At 41.5% G+C, this 22500-nt stretch overlaps 1 protein-coding gene across 1 annotated transcript in view; it reads right to left on the bottom strand.

The window, feature by feature from the left end:
* Positions 1-22500, bottom strand: part of FSD2 (fibronectin type III and SPRY domain containing 2) — a 362733-nt gene that overhangs the window by 104368 nt on the left and 235865 nt on the right. Inside the window, exon 10 of the mRNA XM_044077640.1 lies at positions 3984-4117. Coding sequence (XP_043933575.1) covers positions 3984-4117 — 134 coding nt within the window. The remainder of the gene's footprint in view (positions 1-3983; positions 4118-22500) is intronic.

Raw genomic sequence — 22500 nt, 5'->3', positions numbered from 1 at the left:
ATTTTATAGTCATAGGTGACTCCATTGTGAGACACACAGATGTCCCACTGACCAGGCTGGACAAGGAGAAGGTTATGGTCAGCTGTCTGTTGGGTGCCAGGATCAGGCAGATCACACATCCATTCAAGTTCCTCAACAACAAGTGCCATTATGACTCCATCATAGCTCATGTTGATGTAAATGACTTCAGACATACCTCACTAGACTATATGACGAGAGGCATGACTGAGCTCTCGGAATATGTTTCCCAGGCAGGTATGTCCCTAGCCTTGAGCAGCATTCTGCCCTCACCTAGGATGATACCACAATATAAACAAAAAATAATTGACTTCAACAGTTGGCTTAGTTTATCGTGTCATTCTGTCAGCCTAGGCCATATCGCTTTGCCAAAGATGGTCTTCACCTGTCACCTCTAGGGTTTCAGTTACTGGCTAAGGTACTTGCCTCCCCCATAGTGCCATTTTTAGGCAAGGTCTGAAGAATAAAAGTTCTGATGTGAAAATATCATTCACAAATAAATTAAGGGTCATGCTGCTAAATTCCACAAGTTTAAATCAGAAACTGCACCCTCTAGAAGCACTCCTCTCCCTGGAGGATGTTGATGTCTGTGCAGTCACAGAAACTTGGTTCATGGCAACAGACAGTACCCCAACCTTGCAAGGTTCCAATGTCTTCCACACTTTTCAGACTGCAAAATGAACATGTGAGAACCAAAGGAGGAGGAGTACCTATCTTCATCAAAGATATATACACATCTATACTGGTTAGACAGGAAAACTCCATGGAGTTACTCCATGTTCAACTAACTGTGGGTAACACCCCTCTTCAAGTCATCATTAGTTATAGGTCCCCTTCAATTAACCAAGATACCCACTCTGTTTATTTGGATCTACTTGAGTCAATCAAATTACAACCAAACACTCTAGTCATGGGAGAATTTAACTATCCCTCCATTGAGTGGGAAACTTATACGAGTATCAACATGCTTGCACAAAGGTTCCTTGACTTAACTATTAACATTAATGCCCTAGAACAAATAGTATGCAACCCCACAAAGGGCTCAAATATCCTCGACCTGGTCCTCACCAACATGGGTGACCACTGCATCTCCACAAGTGTAGGACCCTCACTGATTAAATCTGATCACAAATCAGTCACATTTGAAGTAGCTATAGCACCTGAACCCCTCTTAGGTGAAATCAGGCTAAAAAGCTTCACCAAAGCTAATTATAGCCTCCTAAGGCATGGCATAACTAACTTCCAAGCTCCTGTTCCTACAGATGGCATTAACAACTATACTAAGGTATACACAAATGCCCTGTATACCACTTATACAAATGTATTGACACAGCTGTACCGCATAGGATCAAAACAAGATCCATAAGAAAAAACAAGCCTCCCTGGTGGACATCTAGCATTACTAAGTTTTACAACAAGAGGAAGAAGTTGCTGTCTAAGAATAAAAAAGAGAGCCAAAATTGGAAGAACACCCTCCTCTGCTTGAACAAACAAATAAGGCAGCTTGCAAAATCCTCTAAGGACATCTTCAAAAAAAATTAGTAACCATAGCTAGGGATAACCATAAGGCATTGTTCAGCTATATCCATAGCCTAAAAGGTAGGACCCAGGCATGTGCTGAACTAGCTGTGGATGGTATCATACACACTGATCCTGTGAAAATACCTAACCTGTTAGCTAACAGGTTTGGCAAAAATTTCACCCCTTTGTCCCCCCCAAACATTCCACAAAGCATTCCCTCTACATATCCGCCACCTTGCATCTCCAAAGAGCAAGTCATTAATGCCCTCTCCAAGGCCAAATGCACAGCCTCTATGGGACTGGATGGCATCCTAGGCTGCATTTTAAATGGTCTAAAACATGAGTTAGCAACTCCGTTAGGCACTCTCTTCAAGCACAGCCTGAGTACTGGTTTTATACCTGCTGAATGGAAAATAGCAACCGTCATCCTCCTTCATAAAGGGGGTACAGCAACCAACCCTTGGAATTACAGACCCATAAGCTTAACTAGCCGTATCTGTAAGGCCATGGAATGAGTAATCATGGACCTTATAAAGAAGGATATAGGTGATCTCCAAACTCTTGATCCGACACAGTTTTGTTTTGTCAAAGGCTGGTCGTGCCTATTAAATCTGGTGGACTTCTTCAGAAACATCACCAGAGCCATAGACAAAGGAAATCTGTGCATAAAGCCTACCTTGACTTAGCCAAGGCCTTTGACACAATCCCACATTCGAGCATCATTGGTAAACTCTCCAAGATGAATATCAGCCCTTATGTTATCAGGTGGGTTGCTAACTGTTTCACTGCCAGATCACGATCAGGCAAAGCTGGAGACTTTACCTCAACCAGCAGACCAGTCACCAATGGAGTTCCACAGTGGTTAGTGCTGGGCTCTCTATTGTCTGGAATATACTTCTCAGAAGTGCAGGCCAAAACAGATGGGCTTTGGCTGACTAAGTTTGCTGATGACTGCAAATTAGGTGCAATCATTGAATCCCCAAAAGATGCCAATATATTTCAAGAGGGACTTACACAAACCAATGATTGGTGTCAAAGCCATGGACTCAAACTCACTGCTAAAAATGCATTATTATCATCTTCAGTAAAAATGATATCCCAGCAGACTATCATATAAACTCAGTAGTGAGAGACTTGGGAATACAAGTTGACTGTAGCCTAAACATTGACCACCATGTGTCTACTGTGGTAACAAAGGCACAAAGGCATTGCCTCGAGAGTGAAAGAGGTCATAACTCCTCTGTACTTGAACCTCATCAGGCCAATTACTGAGTACAATGCTCCCTTTGGTATGTACCTTACTAGGCACATACAGCAACTTGAGAGACATCATAGATTTCTAACAAGAAAATTCAGGGTGTCCAGCACATGTCATACACTGACAGACTGAAGTCACTGTCACTGTACTAAGTAGTGTACAGACTACTTAGAGCAGACTTGTGCCTGGCCTACAGGGTAGTCTCAGATCTAAACCTAATGGAAATGCTGCACATCCACAAGTCAAATGGGCCAAGGGTCACCCACTCCAGGGACTTTAACCTGGCCTGTAACATAAATAGGACCTGCTGGAGAGACAGATATGTCTCTCAGAGGTTGGCACTCCTCTGGAATAGGCAACCAATTCACATCAAACAAAGACACTCTATGATCCTTTTTAAGCATATCCTGGATGACTGGATGGGAAACCGTAAATTCCTGCCTGGGATTTCACCTATGACCCTCCTAGATATGGGCAGTCATTGCTAATTAAGATCTCGAATTTAGGCGAGATCCTTTATATAAGGTTACTCTAGTATTATATTGGGTACACATGGCTAGGCGTATAAAGACTTTTGAGTCAATAGTCTAGTAACCACCTATAAACATTTTATTCAAGATGAGCTTCAGTAACTGATATACCGACAATAACAGTGAATTTCTCATATGGCTATAAAGAGCAATGCTGATCAGATACCCCAAAACTCATATTATGTGCCACAGTTAGGTTATTACTTCAGTCTATAATTCCTTCTGTTATGCTCCCACATGATACTGCTAACTCTAATGGGAATTTATTTGTGCAGGGAACAATCTAGTCTCTGAAAGAAATAAATGAAATTTTTGCAGGTGGTATGGGGGTCAGTTATGATGCTACAACTCTGAATGTTCATGCATTTTCCCCTGTGAAATAATGCTAGCATGCTACACATCATAGGTGTGAGTACTAACAAACCTGCGCACAGGTTTTCTGGTTCTATAAAAATTCCATGAATGTGCTATTTTCAGACTCACTCATTGCAGAAACTGTGGAGCTGCTTAAATGAATGAGTGAGACTGTGCAAACCTGTTCCTCATGTTACATCACAACAGTAGCAATGGAATACCTTGCTGTTAAAATGTCTAGTCACAAACACAAAAAGCAGGAAAAATCAGTGATTTATCCAGATAAACAGCAGCTGAAATACCTGTTGTATAAATGCTGATTGGATCACTTAATTCACTTGGTCCCCCTACATTAACAGCTCTGACATAAATAAGGTACTGCTGTCCTTGTTCTAATGGTATCAATGCCTCACACGTAGGGATTCCAGTGATTGATCTGCAGGAAGATAATGAAAGGTTTATGAATTAGGCTCAGTAATCATTTTACCCAGCAGACGTATGTGAAAACTCAAAACATTACCTATCTTATTATAACCTCTTTAGACCAATGACATAAGGAAGATGTTAGCTTAACAAAACTCATTGGTGCATCATGGATAATCAGTTAAAATTTCAGTATTAAACTGAAAACAAATTAAGTTTGCAAGCAAAAGTACAATACATGAGTTTAAATCAGTACAAGTTGTGCTTGATTTGCATAAAGATATATTTTGTGAGGAACTTGTTACACTGCATGGTGTCAAGGCCACCATTTTGGTGAGGCAGGATGTCACATCAAAGTTTTGATAAAGTATTTATAGTGAAGGAAACAATGTATGCAATTATTTGAAAGTCTTGACAGAAACAGTATTTGTTAGTCCAATAAACTACAGCAAATGGTCAGCTTTAACAATTCCCATTGTGAAAATGAATACCGTAAATATTTTGGTGAGTATGGAAAATTCACAATGAACTAAAGTACAGTATTAGCATCACTTCATTGGTTATTGAAGGGCAGTCCTGAGGATCCTGAAAGAACCTGAGCACTCACTTTAAGGGCTGTGGTAAAAAGACTCTGTTTCCTTGATGCTGTACTATTGCATTCAGTGACACATTAGCCACAATAACAAACTACCTCATTATCAGTCAGTTTGCATGTCTCTGAATCACCGTTAACTACAACAAGTGCTAATTAGCACTTTTCCTGAGGGAATTAACACTGGCGTCCCATGCATCGCCACCCCTATTCACACACTCGCAGACATAGACAGGTAAAACACACATATGCAACCTACCCATACCTGTCCCTTGTCAGAACGACCCCAATGTCTCTTTTTTCTCGGTCCCGGTACTTCACAGTTGATTACAGTCAGTCAGTAATACCAGGCATTAAAGATTCACACTTCATATCTTTCAGTACATGCACACTACTGCAAAAGTTGTTATTCTACAGACTTTCTAAGCTTGTAAAAGGGATAATTGAAATCCGTCCCTGTGTCTTTGTCACACTATTACTTTTGGCTTTGTGCAAAGTTCTTGCACTATGAGGTTGAACGGTATGCTTTATATTCCCTGTCGCTCACACCATAACTCAAACTGTTGCAGGCAATGAATAATGCCTGAGATCCACAATATACATTATAAAAGTCCTTGCTGTACTAACTTAGTAGTTAAAGCAGTGTGTTAATGCTGATGTTTCCTCTGGCAAGTGTGCAGGGTTTAAAACTATTTTCCCACCCTTTTAATATATGTTGCCTTTTTGTACTAAGTCTTAACTTATTTTTTCCCTTACATCGCTTGTGTCCAGTGGTGGCACAGAGGTCTAATATTCTCTATTGGCAGTGGCAGGGTCCTGGGTTCGAATCCACTTTCGTGCCTTAAAGTGTGCTAATTATAATACTCCTGTTATGTAGTGGCTCCTTGCTCCTCCGCTATTTTTTTTTAAGTATCTTTAAGGTTTGCTATATAGTGTATCCCTGCTGTCTGGTGTACCCCCAGCCCAAGTGTGCTCCCTAGTGGCTAGTGTTCCTCCTTGTCCCACACCTTTAGAGTTATTCCCTGGCATCTAGTGGTTTCCCCTGCCCCTAAGTGCCATGAAGGCACAATGTTAAAGAGATATCCGTGATGGCTAGTATTCCTTACCAGACCAATCTTGAATGATTTGCTCATTATTATAGGAATGTATAGAACTAATGACAGCCACCCCAACACATTTGATCTAATGATAATCTTCAGTACATTTTACCAGTTATAACTCTGTAATAAGGAAAGTTGATGATTATTTTTTGATCATTGATATGCATTTCCTTAAAGATTTATAACTACTATTGCAGTTTACATTATTATAGAGCACTGGATTCTGTAAACTGGTGGTGCACTTTCTGTCACCCATATGGACAAATGTGGGTATATGTCATTTGACTGAAAAAGTCAATATGTAAACACAAATGATCTAACACCCACACTGACACTGCACCTCACTTATATATAACAACCCCATAATTACACCACAGTTTAAAAGGGAAAAACACTGCAAGTGCACTAACAGTTTGCACAGTGCAATACACTGCAATAAAGGAAACAACTGCAATAATATCTAAAATCTTGAAGAAAACTAATACCAGTAATAAAAAAAATCTTAAACTTTCCTTGTTATCAGAGTTATAACTGGTAGAATGTACTGGAGAATATAATCAGATTAACTGCAGCAGTCTGCATTTAAAGTGGAACAGCCTTACAAGACTATCTGCAAATATATAGAGCTGAGTATATTTTTTGTATTATTCTGTATTATAGAGCTAAATTGTTGCTTAGATATCTGTTGTCTTAGTGTTCTGCAAATATACAGAGATCAGTATATATTTTTTGGGTTTTATAATTTGCAGTCTGATTCCTTACATCTCTGTTGAAACTTTCTTCCCCACCCCCATTGTGGTTTCTATTGCTTGTGTGTTGTTAACTCAAGGTTCCCTTAATTTGAACTGTTAATAGCAGCAGTCTGCATTTAAAGTGAAACAGTCTTACAAGACTATCTGCAAATATATAGAGCTGAGTATATTTTTCTGTATTATTCTGTATTATAGAGCTAAATTGTTGCTTAGATATCTGTTGTCTTAGTGTTCTGCAAATATACAGAGATCAGTATATATTTTTGGGTTTTATAATTTGCACTCTGATTCGTCACATCTCTGTTGAAACTTTCTTCCCCACCCCTCATTGTGGTTTCTATTGCTTGTGTGTTGTTAACTCAAGGTTCCCTTAATTTGAACTGTTAATAGCAGCAGTCTGCATTTAAAGTGGAATAGCCTTACAAGACTATCTGCAAATATATAGAGCTGAGTATATTTTTCTGTATTATTCTGTATTATAGAGCTAAATTGTTGCTTAGATATCTGTTGTCTTAGTGTTCTGCAAATATACAGACATCAGTATATATTTTTTGGGTTTTATAATTTGCACTCTGATTCCTCACATCTCTGTTGAAACTTTTCCCCACACCCCCTCCCTGTTCTGGTAGTAGTTTAAATTTGGTGGCTTTTGCAGTGCCCGCCCCACTGTAGATTTGATCTAGGACACTCCCCCAGTCCCATTTCTTTACCGCATTCTACCTAATAAACCCTTTCTGCACTTGCTTTTAGTCCTTTTTAATTTAATTACATTTTTTCAAACTGTGTGTGGACTAATATTGTTACATACTCAAATGTGCCAGCTTGCACTGCATGTGAATTGTTTTTACTACTGTTTTGCTACTTTTCTGAAAAAAAAAAAGAAATTGTAAGCCTGTTTCCTACCTTTCCTGTAATTAGTGTTCCAGATACAGATTTGCTGTATCCATGACTATTTGTAAGCTTCTGAGCCCCCTAGCCTTTCTGTGTTGGAGGGAAGCCTTCTAGCTTATCAGTGGGAGTGGTAAGCACTAGGTAACCTGTCTACCAAATAAGGAGTGGTTATGGCCCAGAATTTGTAGTCATTGGCCATTTGGGTGGTCTTCCATCTCTCTCAACTTAATGATTTGAAGGCCTGCATTTGCACTTGTTTCTGTCCTGTAACTCCTGGGCCCATCTCATTTGCTCACTCAAAAAAAAAAATCTGCTTTTACTGTATTTGTGTTTCTTCCTACTTTATTTTGCTTTTGCGACATCTTAAAAGTACTCAATTATATTTATTACTGCTTGGTGTAACTCATTCTAAGCCTTTTAGTTTAAGCACTTGGGCTTCAGACCAGTTGTTTTACATTAGGAAGGTTTGTGGTCTGCACTGTGGTGGCAGGACAGGTAGCTTACATCCTTCTAAGTTGGGAACTGCTGATTGAGGGCTCAGTGTCTGTTATTCTAAAAGTGTATTAATTCTGTTTTAAGCACTTGGACTTCAGGCCAGTTATTTTACATTAAAATGGTTCGTGGTCTGCACTCTTGTGGGAGGAGAGGCTGGACTCTGCCCTTCTAGCTGGGAATTTCTGGTTAAAGGCTTATAGTGCCTGCATATCTAAACTGCTTCTTACTGAAATTGGTACACCTTGTTTGCTGTAGCATAGACTAGATCCAGGCCTGCTGAATCTAGCTTTGTTTGTATAACCTGAGCACTAATCCAGGCATTCTTTAAAGTATTCAATTGTATTTATTACTGCTTGGTAGTAACTTGATTAAAGTGTAGCTATCATTCTAAGTCTTTTGGATTAAGCACTTGGGCTTCACGCCAGTTGTTTTACATTAAGAAGGTTTGTGGTCTGCACTGTAGTGGCAGAACAGGTAGCTTACATCCTTCTAAGTTGGGAACTGCTGATTGAGGGCTCAGTGTCTGTTTTTCTAATAGTGTATTCATTCTGGTTTAAGCACTTGGGCTTCAGGCCAGATATTTTACATTAAGAAGGTTCGTGGTCTGCACTCTTGTGGGAGGAGAGGCTGGACTCTGCCCTTCTGAACTGGGAATTTCTGGTTAAAGGCTTATAGTACCTGCATATTTGAACTGTTTCTTACTGAAATTGGTACACCTTGTTTGCTGTAGCATAGACTAAATCCAGGCCTGCTGAATCTAGCTTTATTTGTATGCTGCTTGTTTGTTTGCTTATTCATAGGTTCATAGGTTCATACTAGGCTATCTGCCCTGGGGCAATTATTTCCCTAAAATGCTAATTCCACCTAAAATGCGGCTTTTCAGTGCTTCTGTGGATCCCTAGTGATATCTGCATTGCTTACTGTACTTATTTCCTTGTTTCACTTGAAAGAAAGTTACTGTTTGTCATTTTTGCATTTAAGTTACCTGTAACACATTGCATTTAAGTTACCTGGCACTTGCTCACTAAAGAAATTATATAAGTCAGCACTAAAATATTAAAAGCACTACACCCTCACAAACTCCCCTTGAGTACCTCGTTCCCCATTGGCACTTTTTTTTCAATTATAAAGGAATTCCCAATACTATTCTAGCATGTCCAAAGGTCAGTTGTCAATCTCCTCTCTGGTCCAGCTAGTGAATCTGGGAATCTTGAGGCAATGTTACAACTGCATCATGTACACAGACAACCCGCTCCTCCTCCCAACAAATTCCAACACATGTGAGAGATGCAACCATATAGCCATACTGGAGGCTAAGCTCTCTCAACTCAGTACTGGCGAAACCAGTCAGGAGGAGAAGGAAACCACACTCACTACAATTCCAGTCTCACATAGACCTACCTCGACAGCAAACCAAACACATAAACACACAAAAACATACTCGGACGCTCTAAATAAAAATCTGCCTAAGCAGCAGAGACCTCCAAAGCAAACACCCAAGCAACCACTACCCCAAAACAAAACACTTGCAACACATAGCTCACAAAGCCAGTGTGCCAAACAGTCACAGCCCTTAAGGCTAAACAACACACCTGATACACTTGTAATAGGTGACTCTATTGTCAGGCACACTGACGTCCCGCTCACCAGGCTGAACAAGGAGAAGGTCACGGTGAGCTGCCTGTCGGGCGCTAGGATCCGCCACATAACACAAGCACTCAGGTCACTCCAAGGCAAGTACAAATATGACTCAGTTATTGTCCATGCTGGTGTGAATGACCTGAGATGTACCTCCCTGGACTACATGAAAAGAGACACAGAGGAGCTCTCTGAGCATGTAGCCCAGGCCGGTATGACCCTGACCTTGAGTAGCATCTTGCCCTCACCAAGAATGATGCCACAATATGAAGACAAGATGATCAATTTCAACAATTGGCTTAAGTATTGGTGTCATTCAAAGGGGATCCAATGCCTATCAGCCTGGGATGACATGCTCGACAAGCCACGATGCTTCACCAGGGACGGCTTGCACCTGTCACCCCTGGGCTTTTGGATATTGGCAAAGGCTCTTGCTACCCCCATAGTGCCTTTTTTCGGCAAGGCTCAAAAGACAAACCCACCTCCATAGGTATCACAAGGGATAAGAAACTAAGAGTAATGCTACTCAATGCCAGAAGTCTAAACCTCAAGATGCACACACTCAAAACTCTCCTTAGCATGAAGAACATCGATATCTGTGCAGTAACAGAAACCTGGTTCAAGGCTCCCAGGAGCACCCCAGCACTACCAGGTTATACCTCATACCATGCTTTTCGGCCCCAAAACTTGGACCGTAGCACAAAAGGAGGGGGAGTATCAATATTCGTCAAAGATACCCACACCTCCAGGTTGGTGGCACAGCACGAAGCATCAGAGACTATCCATGTGCAATTAACAGTGGGTAAAACTGCCTTCCAATTTATAGCCTGCTACAGACAACCCTCAGAATCCAGGAACCCCACTTGGCCTTCCTGAGAACACTGGAAAATATGAAGGTCTCTCCAAACACCATTATATTGGGTGACTTCAACTACCCAAACATAGACTGGGAGCATTACTCTAGCTCCAACACCCCAGCCCAAAGGTTCCTAGAATTTATAAACTCAAATGCTATGGAACAACTTGTTACCACTCCCACAAGAGGGGAAAACATACTGGACCTGATCATCACCAACATGGGGACTCTATGCTCCAGACCAGAAGTGTATCCCTCACTGGTAAGATCAGACCATAAACTAATCTCACTGGATATTCACATCCCGACTCCACCCCCTGCCCTGAAAACCACAGTGAAAAACCTCTCTAAAGCAAATTTCACACTCCTCAAAACTGAGGTGGAATCCTTCAAAGCCTCCGGGCCTGTGGAAAATACGGCCCAGACCGCAGAATCCTTTATAAACGCATTCTATTAACACCTTCAGGAATGCATGGATCATGCAATCCCAAATAAAACCAAGACCCAATCCTCCAAAGGCAGGCGTCCTGTCTGGTGGACCCCAGCCATAAACAAACTATACAATAGAAGGAGGAAGCTACTACATGATAGAGCAAAATCCCAAAAAGGGAAGGCATCTCTGATCAGTATTAGCAAAAAACTACGGGCACTCATAAAATCGTCTAAGGCCAGCTTCGAGAGAAAAATTGCACAAGACACTAAGGATAATCACAAGGCTTTTTTTAGTTATGTTAGGAACCTGGGTGGGAATTCCCAGATATGCTTAGAATTAGTCCAAAATGACAAAAAATACACCGAACCCACAGACATTGCCAACATCCTAGCTGACAGGTTCAGCGCAAACTTCTCCCCCCCTCCCCACCAAAAGGGCAAATATTTATCCCAGCAGAGTGCTGCCCCCCTGAGATCTCAGATGCTCAGGTAAGAGCTGCCCTCTCCAAAGCAAAAAACACAGCATCAATGGGACCAGATGGTGTCCCGGGCTGCGTCCTACATGAACTCCAAGAAGAGCTAAACCCAAACATAAAACTACTGTTCAATCTCAGCCTTACTACAGGATATGTACCCAAAGAGTGGCGTACAGCAACAGTGGTCCCGCTCCACAAAGGTGGTGCCTCAATGGATCCTGGAAACTATCTCCCCATAAGCCTGACTAGCTTGGTCTGCAAAGCTATGGAAAGGATCATCATGGACCTCATAAATAAAGATATTGGGGACCTACAGACACTGGATCCTACCCAGTTCGGCTTTGTTAAGGGCAGATCCTGCCTCTTAAACCTGGTTGATTTCTTTGAAACAGTCACCAAGGCCATTGACGAGGGGAAGGTGGTCCACACAGCCTACCTGGACCTCGCAAAAGCCTTTGATACAATACCCCACTCGGGCATTATAGATAAGCTCACCAGCTTAAATATAAACCCCTATGTCACTAGATGGGTTGCAAACTGGCTCAAGGACAGAACCCACATGGTTAGAATTGCTGGAGCCATTTCAGACTCCAAACCAGTTACAAGTGGCATCCCACAAGGCTCAGTCCTGGGACCTCTCTTGCTCGGTATATATTTCTCGGAGGTATAGGCCAACACGGAAGGACTGTGGCTGACTAATTTCGCAGATGACTGCAAACTGGGTGCCATAATCGACTCTCCAGCCGACACAAGCATCCTCCAAAAGGGCCTCATAGAAACAGACAACTGGTGCCAGAGCCATGGCCTCAAGCTAAACGCCAAAAAGTGTATAGTCATCCCCATTGGCAAAAACAAAGTGCCCACAAATTACCACATAGGTGGTAATCCATTAAGTACAGAAAAAGTAATTAGGGACCTGGGGACCCAAGTTGATAGCAATCTCTCATTTGACAATCACGTGGCCAAAGTGGTTAGAAAAACATTTTATATAGCCCACCTAATCATGAAGGGATTCACATCTAGATCAGGTCGTGCCTCTTTACTCATCCCTCATCAGGCCCATAATTGAGTACAATGCCCCTTTTGGGATGTACCTTACCAGACACCTGCAGCAACTGGAAAGACCCCAAAAGTACCTCACCAAGAGGATCATAGGGCTCAAACAGATGCCATATGCTGCCCAGTTAAAGAAACTCCAGCTCTACTCAGTGGCATACCGCCTGCTCAGAGGCGATCTGTGCCTGACGTATAAAGCCATGTCCAACCTGGAATTAATGGACATGCTGCACCTCAGAAAATCCAAATCCCATCGAGCTACGCTCGAGACTTGAACCTCAGCACTGAAATAAATAGGACATGCTGGAGGGACAGATTCATAACCCAAAGGCTCCCTTCACTCTGGAATAAAATCCCAGTCCAGGTTAGGCAGAGTCCCCCATTGACTCTCTTCAAGAGGAATCTTGATGAGTGGATGGGAGATCATAGGTTTACCCCGGGTGTCACTTCTGTGTCACTGTTAGACAGAGGCACAGTATACTAACCTCGAAAAAGGGCATAGCAAAATTAATTTAAAATGGGTGGTGAAAGCCAAACACACTCTAGCTAGGCTTATAAATGCCCTAGGGCAGATTGCCTAGTATGAACCTATGAACCTATGAACTTATCACTTTTTTAAACAACTTGTGATTGGATAAAATGATATGATGATAGTTATAGTTACACCATTTGAATGGAACATATATAGATCTATATATATATATATATATATATATATATATATATATATATATATATATATATATAGATATATAGATATATATAGATATATATTTCCCCTTCACAAGATCGAATTACTGAAAGCTCGAAACTCATAAGATCGAGTTCAAAATCTTGAGTTTCAGTAACTCAAAATTGTGAATGGGAAGAGTAAAAAATTAGATTAAGGGTTTTACTTACCTTTTTGTAGGGGGCAAGGTCCCCCTGTACTGTTCCTTCCTTAATGTGCAGGTTTTATGACCGCACTTCAGCGGAGGAATGGAAAGTGTCCTGTTGTGCGCTTATGCATATAGCACGTAATGGTACATTTCCATCTCCTTTGCTGTTGTGCGATCTCGGAGATGGTATATTTAAGTAGGGGGGTGTGGGGGTATTGGCGCCCCCTATAAAACGTTAGAAAAAGTGTGTTTTTCTTTCCTTTTGTGCCCTTTCACAATTTCGAGTATATGAATACTCGTGATTTTGGGCTCGGGCTTATGAGTTTCGAGTATTCATATATTCAATCTTGTGAAGGGGAACCATATAACCACATAAATATATATATATATATATATATATATATATATATATATAGGTCTACTTCAGATTATCAAAGTTTCAAAACTTCGAACATCATACGGCCAAGGACCATATGATCGAAGTTTTGAAACTTAAAATATCTAATAAAAACAAAAACAAAAACAAAAAAATATCTCCCAGCTTCATTCTGGGTTAATATCGTTTAACTTAAAATAATTTTAAAATGAAAAAGAAAATATGGAAAAATTAGTAATCTTAGCACCTATTGTTTTGACACTGTTGTCAGATGCAAAGATAACTAGTCTCCCTTAGTTAAGGGTTAAGAGCACAGTATTTCAGAAAGCTGAAAAAAGCTTAATACAAGCTCTTTTTAGGCACATTCCCCCGGATTCACGAATCCTCCATGTAAGACTTAATAAGTCTTACTCGGAGGTTGCAGTTGAACGGTATGATGTCAGCGTGCCATGAATATTCATGAGGGCATGCTGACTCATACTCTAGTCTAACACTGTCCGTGTAGGAAAGTAGGGGGCGTGACCAATTGCCGAGTACTGCAAAGGGACACGCCCCCAGAAGAGTTAGAGTCCTGATAGTAAACACCCACGAGCGAGTCTGCTGAAATGTCAAGAAACACAACACCACACATCCCCACAGACTAAACCCTAGTGAAAATGTTTAAAATGTAAAAATAACCGTTTCATTTTTTTTTTATAATTTCCAATATGTTTGCCTGCATTTGCACTCATTTGAGCGGGTATGCCCTTCGCTCAGCCACAGTTAGCAGATATGACATTGAAAAGCATATAAGATCTACATATGCAAATTAAGCCAAGTAGCAATAGCGTAGCAGTAGAGACGTCGCGCAAAGAGGAGGTAGTCACGGTTCAAGGCCCACAACATTCCTCTCCATTTTTCTTTTAATAAGTATGAAACAATTCCACGACATATATAAATTATGTATATATAAAAAGGATCATAATTGCCCGTAGCTTAGCAGCGCTTTAACAAGCTTAATATGAGTGCCCATAGCGAAACAGCGCTTTACCCAGCTTAATATGAGTGCCCGTAGCTAAACAGCGCTGAACTCAGCTTAATATGAGTGCCCATAGCTAAACAGCTCTGAACCCAGCTTAATATGATTACTCATAGCTAAATAACGCTTTACCCAGCGTAAGCCGATTGCGCGGAGCTGCGCAGCGTGCCAACCAGCTTACCATCAGGCAACGTTGGGCAACGTGTAGCAAAGTCGCCTTTACACAGACGCACCTCCTAGCCTGTCTAGACAGTAGTAAAATAAAAAAGTAATGACAAGGGTCAAACCCAGGATACTGTGCACCATAGTCAAAGTACTGAACCACTAAGCCATGACAGTTATACTTAGAAATCCAGTATTACCATACATATAGGAATGAATGAAAATATAACCATGAGAAAGCCTGTTTGCTCTTAGCTGATAAATGTCCAAAATGGCTAATCACAAATAAGTGCGGGAAAACCGGCATATATAAGCTCCATAGGTGGGAATACACACCATAACTGATTGTGGTACCCATTTGCAGTCATGATGGCAGGCGTCGGAGAGGGTAATCGCTTTAGAGTGCAAAGGTGGGGCATTGAGGAGTCCAAATATATGGTTTGGCTCCTAGTCCACCATCATGAAGGCTGACTCATGCAGGGCCAGGTTCAATGGGCAGAATATAAGGCAGAGGCATGGAACTGGTTGGCACATGATCTTACCAGTGCCACAGGCATTCCCAGGACTGGTGAGCAGGTCCGTCACCACCATGCGGACCTGAAGCGACGAAAGGAGGACCAACTGAACCAATGGATCCAGGAGGCCCGTCATATGCCCAGTGCCCCACTACTAAGTATCCATGTAATTAAGTATGTAAGAAATGCTATTCTAGCCTATAGTATGGATAGGTATGTTCCAATATCCCTTCATTTATATTACAGCTGCAGGTGTTCGTGCTGCGAATTGGCAAGCCTATGCTGATAGGCTGCTAAGGCTGTGCCACCAGGCAGGTTAATAATTATTCAGCTGGTATTATTATAGAATATAAGTGAGACAGCCTGTAAAAGAGTTCAGTGTTGTAACCCAGTATAAAGGTCAAATAAGCCTAGAATAAAGATTCTGCTAGTATTCTAAGATCAGATAAGTGATACAGCCTGAAAAAGAGTATTGTAATCCATTAATAAAGATTAAACAAGTCTCAAATAGAGTTTCCACCTGTATTGTAATATCAGATAACTGCTTCAGCCTGAAAATGAGTGTTCTAATCCATCAATAAAGGACAGACAAGTCTTGAATACATCCTTGTATATACTGTCATATGAAATAAGTGAGTCAGCTGGAAAGGAATGTTGTAACCCAGTAATAAATGTTAATAAAGCCTAGAATTAAGTACCATCCTGAAATGTAAATATAAAATAAGTGAGAGAGTGTGAGAAAGAGTTTGAAGCTACCAATAAAGGTGTAAGAAGTCTGGAATAAAGGTATACTGCATGCACTACATAATTAAATGAATGAGACAGCCACAACCAAAGAGTGAAATGTTTTTAATAAAGTACAATACCTGGACTGTGTCCATCCCACATTTTGGATATGTTGTTGTACCCTTGCATTATGGAGATAGTATGGTTGTATGAAATGCTGAACATCCACAGTTGTCTAGGCCCATATAAACTGGCTGATGGGAATGCCAGTATCTCAGAAGAATATTTATAGTCCTCAACTGTTTCATGTATAGTATGTACATGTTAATCCGGTACATGAGCAGCTCGTGCTTGTGATCCCACAAATGTCAGTGTGTTGCTAGAACTGTACGTAACTGTTCAAATGTAGCAGGATACTTTACCTGAACACAGCCAGATATGAACATATATGAATACAAATGGAATGTATATTAATGTAGCAGTAACATCTCCATCACCAACATTTCTAAGGTTACATACAGGAAACTGTACTAATACATGTAGGGGATATATATCTGCATCTAGTATGAATGTACAGTATACATATAGGTATTTTAAGTTGCTAATGCAATATTTTTCCACCCTACCTTATATTTACAAATGATGCCATTCCACACCAAACTGGGTATGTGTATTTACAATTAATTCTTATGGACATTTGTCCTGTTGGTTTGTACATATCTGCATGTACATTGATGCATGTGCCCTGTTTACATATCCAAACCTGATGGCCTGTTGCCATCAATCAACCCTGCATGCTGTTGGAATGTCCACTGTTGTTCTAAATATGCATGTGTTATGCTTGCTGTTCAACTTTTGGAATCCATGTGTGTTTGGTTAATGGGAATACTAATGCATGCTGTTACAACTAATTTGGAATGGTGTTGTTTGTTATTACCCAAAATGCCATTAAATACTGCTAAACATAGAACAACTGGGAAGGCGGGTCCTAGCGTACCCACCTCTCCTAACTCAGCTGGCGATTGCACCTGGCACAAGTGCCCAGCCCAGTACCTCCTCCTCCGGTGGCCCTGTGCCACCTTCGGGTGGAAGCATTGCAGGGGATGGGGATTGCCCCCCTCTGCAAGCATGGCTGGAGGATAGCCTCCCCTCACCCTCCAAAGGGTCTGGTCTGTGGTGCGTAGTGAGATCAGGCATTCCATGACTGATCCCCTATGCCAGCTTGAGGCAAGAGTGGTGCAACTCATGGGTGTGCCTGCCCCTCCTATCCAGCCCACAGCACAGCCTCGGCCTGGGCTGTGAAGGTGCAGTGGTAACTGCCCATGGGTGGGGATCTCAGTTCCACTGTTGCCATCTGTGGGCTCATGGGCTTGCTATATCCAAACATCCGTCCCCGTCATTTGTGTTTACCCACCACATGTGTCATACTCCGCCCCTGCATGCGTCTTGTTTGTCTTGTCTGTTAACCTCCCCAACCCACCTCCCCCAATATTCCTACTTCTTTACCTCACATTCCACTCTTACCTGAAAAAAAAAAGGGCAATCTGTACCCGCAAAAAAATTACGCCCCATAAATAGCTGCCTATTTCGCACACATGTTTGCTGGACATGTAAACTGATAATTTCAATTGGCTGTACAACATACTTTGTTGTCCTCACTCCTCTCTCAGGGGTGGAAGGTTTCAAATCTCACTCTAAATTTCTAACATATGCACAGCTGTTGCTGGTAAAGAATTGGGCAGCTATGGGCCTTCCCTACATCCTTCCTGCACATCCCGAGCTTGTTTTCCTACTGTCCTACCCACTTTGTGCCCCCTTTTTCACCACTTTCCTATTTCCCCGTTTTCTTTTCTTTAAAAGAAATTAGCGCAGGTGTTAGCAAGAGTAAGCACTTTTAAGCAGTAGTCAGTGGGTGTGCACTTGTGTGCGCTTAGCTAAGCGCAGATAAGCGTAGCTAAGCATCGCGCAAACTCACGCAAACCCGCTTACAACTGCTTAAAAGTGCCTTAGTCACTCTGTATGACAAGGCCTGTAGTCTGCTCATCAGAAAAATAAAATACCCCTGTCAGTCTCGAACCCTGGACACACTAGACTGCATGAATTACCACTGAGCCACAGCAGATATACAATAACTTGGTGCTGTAATAAATATATCATGCATTACTATGAGGGAATGTAAAGGGAAAATAGGAATGCCATAACACAAATCTTGTTCTGTGGGTCTTTACCAGCAGGTTATGTGGAATGGTATGATATGACTGTGAAAAGGGAACCAGGCATTCTTGCAGGATATTATGTTACAGTAGTACTTTACAAACCCTACATGGTATCACAACAGGAGAAACACTGGCCTTTCTGAATACGGCACACACCTGAATTAACAACTGTGAATGCTATACAGGGATGGCCCTGAGTCATAAACATATGTTAGCTGTGCCCCTCTGACTCTGTGTGGAATGTAGTAACAGTAGGCAGACAAGTGTGGAATCACATGTAATGAATAATGTCAATAGGTGAGAGTAGACACTGCCTGCACGTCAGACAAGGTGTAGTAATACATATGTTCTGATTCCCTCAAAGTCTCAAATGAAATATGTCAGTAATATATTACAGGGCTATCTCACCTGTATGTACCTTTCCCTGAGGCTGTTCCAATATATGCATGACAGTATCTGAGGCCTGGCAGAGGCAGAAACATACAGGTATATCGGCTCTTCTGCTGTTACACAGTCTGAAAATAGCTTTCGAATGAGTTCCACAAGCTTGCCCTTTGTAGGGGTACAACACAGTAATATCCAAGGATGTAGCCATGCACTGCTAGCCACAAACTGTGACAATGCCACTGTTCCACTGCCAAAAGGACTGGTGTGGTGCACAGACAAAGAATACTAGGCTAATCTCAGGCTACCATCTGGATATGTCCACAGGTGGGAGCTACACAGACTACTTGCCTTCATAGACTAACAGGTACACAGCAACCCTGTATGTTCTGCAAGGTAAACACCACACGATAATAAATAAAGCTCTCTGCAGGTCTGCACCCCTACCCAAAAGTAACATATACCTGTGTAGTCAGGCACAACCAAGGGTGTAGGTAGCTATACTCAGTACTGAAATATGTCCCCTTGTCTTGAGCAGCCTGTGCTAATGTCAACACAAACAAACCAACAACTGTTCTGAAGTAAGTAATGTACTAAGGACAGTATAGCAGTATAAACACACTGCATGTGCCTGATAATTGCAATTGGTAGTACAACATACATTGTCATCCTCACCACTCTCTCAGGGGTTGAAGGTTTCAAATATCCCCCCAAATGTATTGCATATGCACAGCTGTTGCTGTTAAAGAAATGGCCAGCTATGGATCTTCAATAGACCCATCCTGCACATCCCGAGCTGGTATCCCTACTGTATTCCCCTGTTTGTGGCCCCTTTTTCACCACTTTCCACGTCTGCATGGCAGGGCCCTTGTTCTGATGAGCAAAAAAATAAAAGCTCTGTAAGTCTCGAACCCTGGACCTTGGACATACAACATTGCATGAAGTACCACTAAGCCACAGCAGACATACAGCAAGCTGGTGCTGTAATAAATATATCATGTATTACAATGTGTGACTGTAAAGTGAACAGAGTAATTTCAAAACACAAATCTTGTCCAGTGAATCTTTATCAGCAGTTATTGTGGAATTGTATGACATGATTGTGATAAGAGAGCCAGCCATTCTAGCAGGACATTATGTTACAGTATTACTTTACAAACACCACACACTATCACACCAGGATAAACACTGACATATTCGAATAGGGCAGAGGCCATACATCCCAACTATGAATGCTTTACAGGGATGTCCCTGATTTGTAAGCAAATCCTAGATGTGTCCCTGTGAAACCCTCTGAAAAATACACGTTATGCAGAAAGTTGGGGAAGTACATGTAATGGAAAATGTCAATAAGGAACAGTAGACACTGCCTGCACATCACAAAAGGTAGATTAATACATATGCTCTCATTCTCTCACAGTCTCAGGTTAATGTCTGTAATATATTACAGGTGTTCCTCACTTACATGTACCAGTCCCTGAAGTAGTTCAATTATAAACCTGAGTGTATGAGACACCTGGAAGACGCAGACACACACAGGCATATCATTGGTTCTGCTGTTACACACTCTGCAAATAGATTTGGAAGGAGTTACACAAGCATACCCTTACGTAGGAGTACAACACATACATATCAAAGGATGCAGCCATGTATTGCTAGCAAACAAGTGTGACAATGACAGTTTTGCAGTGCTGGAAATACTGGTGTGGTGCACAGACAAAGGAAACTAGGCTAACCACTGGCTATCATCTGCATATGTACACAGGTGGGAGCTACACAGACAGACTACTTTCCTTCATAGACCAACAGGTACACAGTAACCCCGTATGTTAAGCAAGATGAACATCACACAATAATATGTACAGCTCTCTGTACCTCTGCACCACTACACAATAGTACAATATACATGTCTATTCAGGCTATACCAAGTTTCTAGTTAGGCATACATAGTGCTGAACTTGTACAGTTGTCTTGAGTAGCCTGTGCTACTGGCAACACATAAAGGAAACCCAAACGGGACAGAGGTTAATAATGTTTTATTTACAGTATAGTAGTCCACAAACAGGTAATGTTGCAGAAAAATACATTGCAATCACTACTGTTGTATGGCAGCTAGTTGTCTAAGTAGAAAAACAGTACATACTCCCATGTATCTTGTGTTCCCATTTGGAAGGTTGAGTAAAATACTACACTGACAAGTGTGTATTGGAAGCAGCAACAGTCAGGTTTCACTACACCATGCAAAGCACTGGCTACAAGTATATCCTCAGAAATAGGAACTATACCAGCCTTCTGACTGACACTATGGCGTCCACAGCAAACAAGCAGGGGCACGAACCTGGAAAGCTGAAAGGGCTACGCCTTCCTACTGTATCATTTTATAGCAGGGTGCTGCTTTGCCAGTGAGTACTGCAATTACCACACAGCAGGCTGCATGCAATTACAAAATGGTGGGCACCAATTGGTGCAGAGGCCATCACATGCACATAAGCAGATACATACAAAAGCAGGCTGTACTTGCTTTCTACACATGCAATAATATCATTGTATCTACCAACAGAGACAGAGAGACAGTTGGAGAAAAATAAAGAGAGAAACAACACAGGAAAAGGAGGCCTGACATCTGCATACATAAAAAAAGCAGCAGTACTGTTTAAAACTAAAAATATACAATCAGACGCAACACAGGAATAAAAGGAAGGGTATGTAACACATACTTATTTGGCGGCATGTGGTATGTGTTTTTGAAGAGTACTCTGTATACAGTGTATCATCTATATGTGTCAGCAGTAGATATCTAAATGTATCTGTACATGTGCATAGATCAGGGGACATACTGCAAATGTTTGTGAAGGGTGTATATATATATATATATATATATATATATATATATATATATATATATATATTGCTGAAGGTTGTTCTGTGCATATGTGTATGTAGGTTGTATTGTTTGGCAATGAAACAGCATGCACTGCTGGTATATCACATGTGGTGTTCATATGCTTGTGTGTATGAATCCACATGCTTCCAGTGCTGCAGCCAGTGAGGCCTGCTAAAGCTACATGGGCGGAGGACACCTTAAATGCATTCTGAACAACACTGTGTAATATTATGAAATCACTCTATATCCCACAACTATCACATAATTGATATCCCCACCATGAAAAGTGGACTGTATATGTACCTATATGTACAGCTATATGTCCAGCAATGAATGTATATATGTATGTGTGTATGTATGTGTATATACAAACACATATATATATATATATATATATATATATATGGGTCTACTACTAAACACCGACACGACGATTCCCCGACACAAAACTCACCGACGCCAAATAACCGACATCACACAAACCCGACAACGCAAAACACCGAACATCATTACACCGACACACGGAAAGTAAACAACACACTACACTACATAGCATACACACTAGCCCTGACCCAAACCCTAACCCTAAGGTCCGACACTATTGCACACTTCACCTACCTGCACCCTAACCCTAACTCACTTAACCCACCCCTAGCCCAAGCTCCGACACTAACGCACACATCACCTACCTGCACCCTAACCCTAACTCACTTAACCCACCCCTAGCCCAAGCTCGACACTAACGCACACATCACCTACCTGCACCCTAACCCTAACTCACTTAACCCACCCTAGCCCAAGCTCCAACACTAATGCACACATCACCTACCTGCACCCTAACCCTAACTCACTTAACCCGTCCCTAAACTACAGTCCCTCACTAACACACACTTACCTTATCCGAACCATACCTCCGACACAAACACACACTCACCTTTCCCACAGCCTA

The sequence above is a fragment of the Protopterus annectens genome, chromosome 7.part0, assembly GCF_019279795.1.
Source record: "Protopterus annectens isolate FY-2018-M chromosome 7.part0, PAN1.0, whole genome shotgun sequence".
In the NCBI taxonomy this organism is placed as follows: Eukaryota; Metazoa; Chordata; order Ceratodontiformes; family Protopteridae; genus Protopterus; species Protopterus annectens.
Note: the sequence above shows the minus strand (reverse complement) of the source record. Positions and strands in the feature narration are given on the sequence as shown.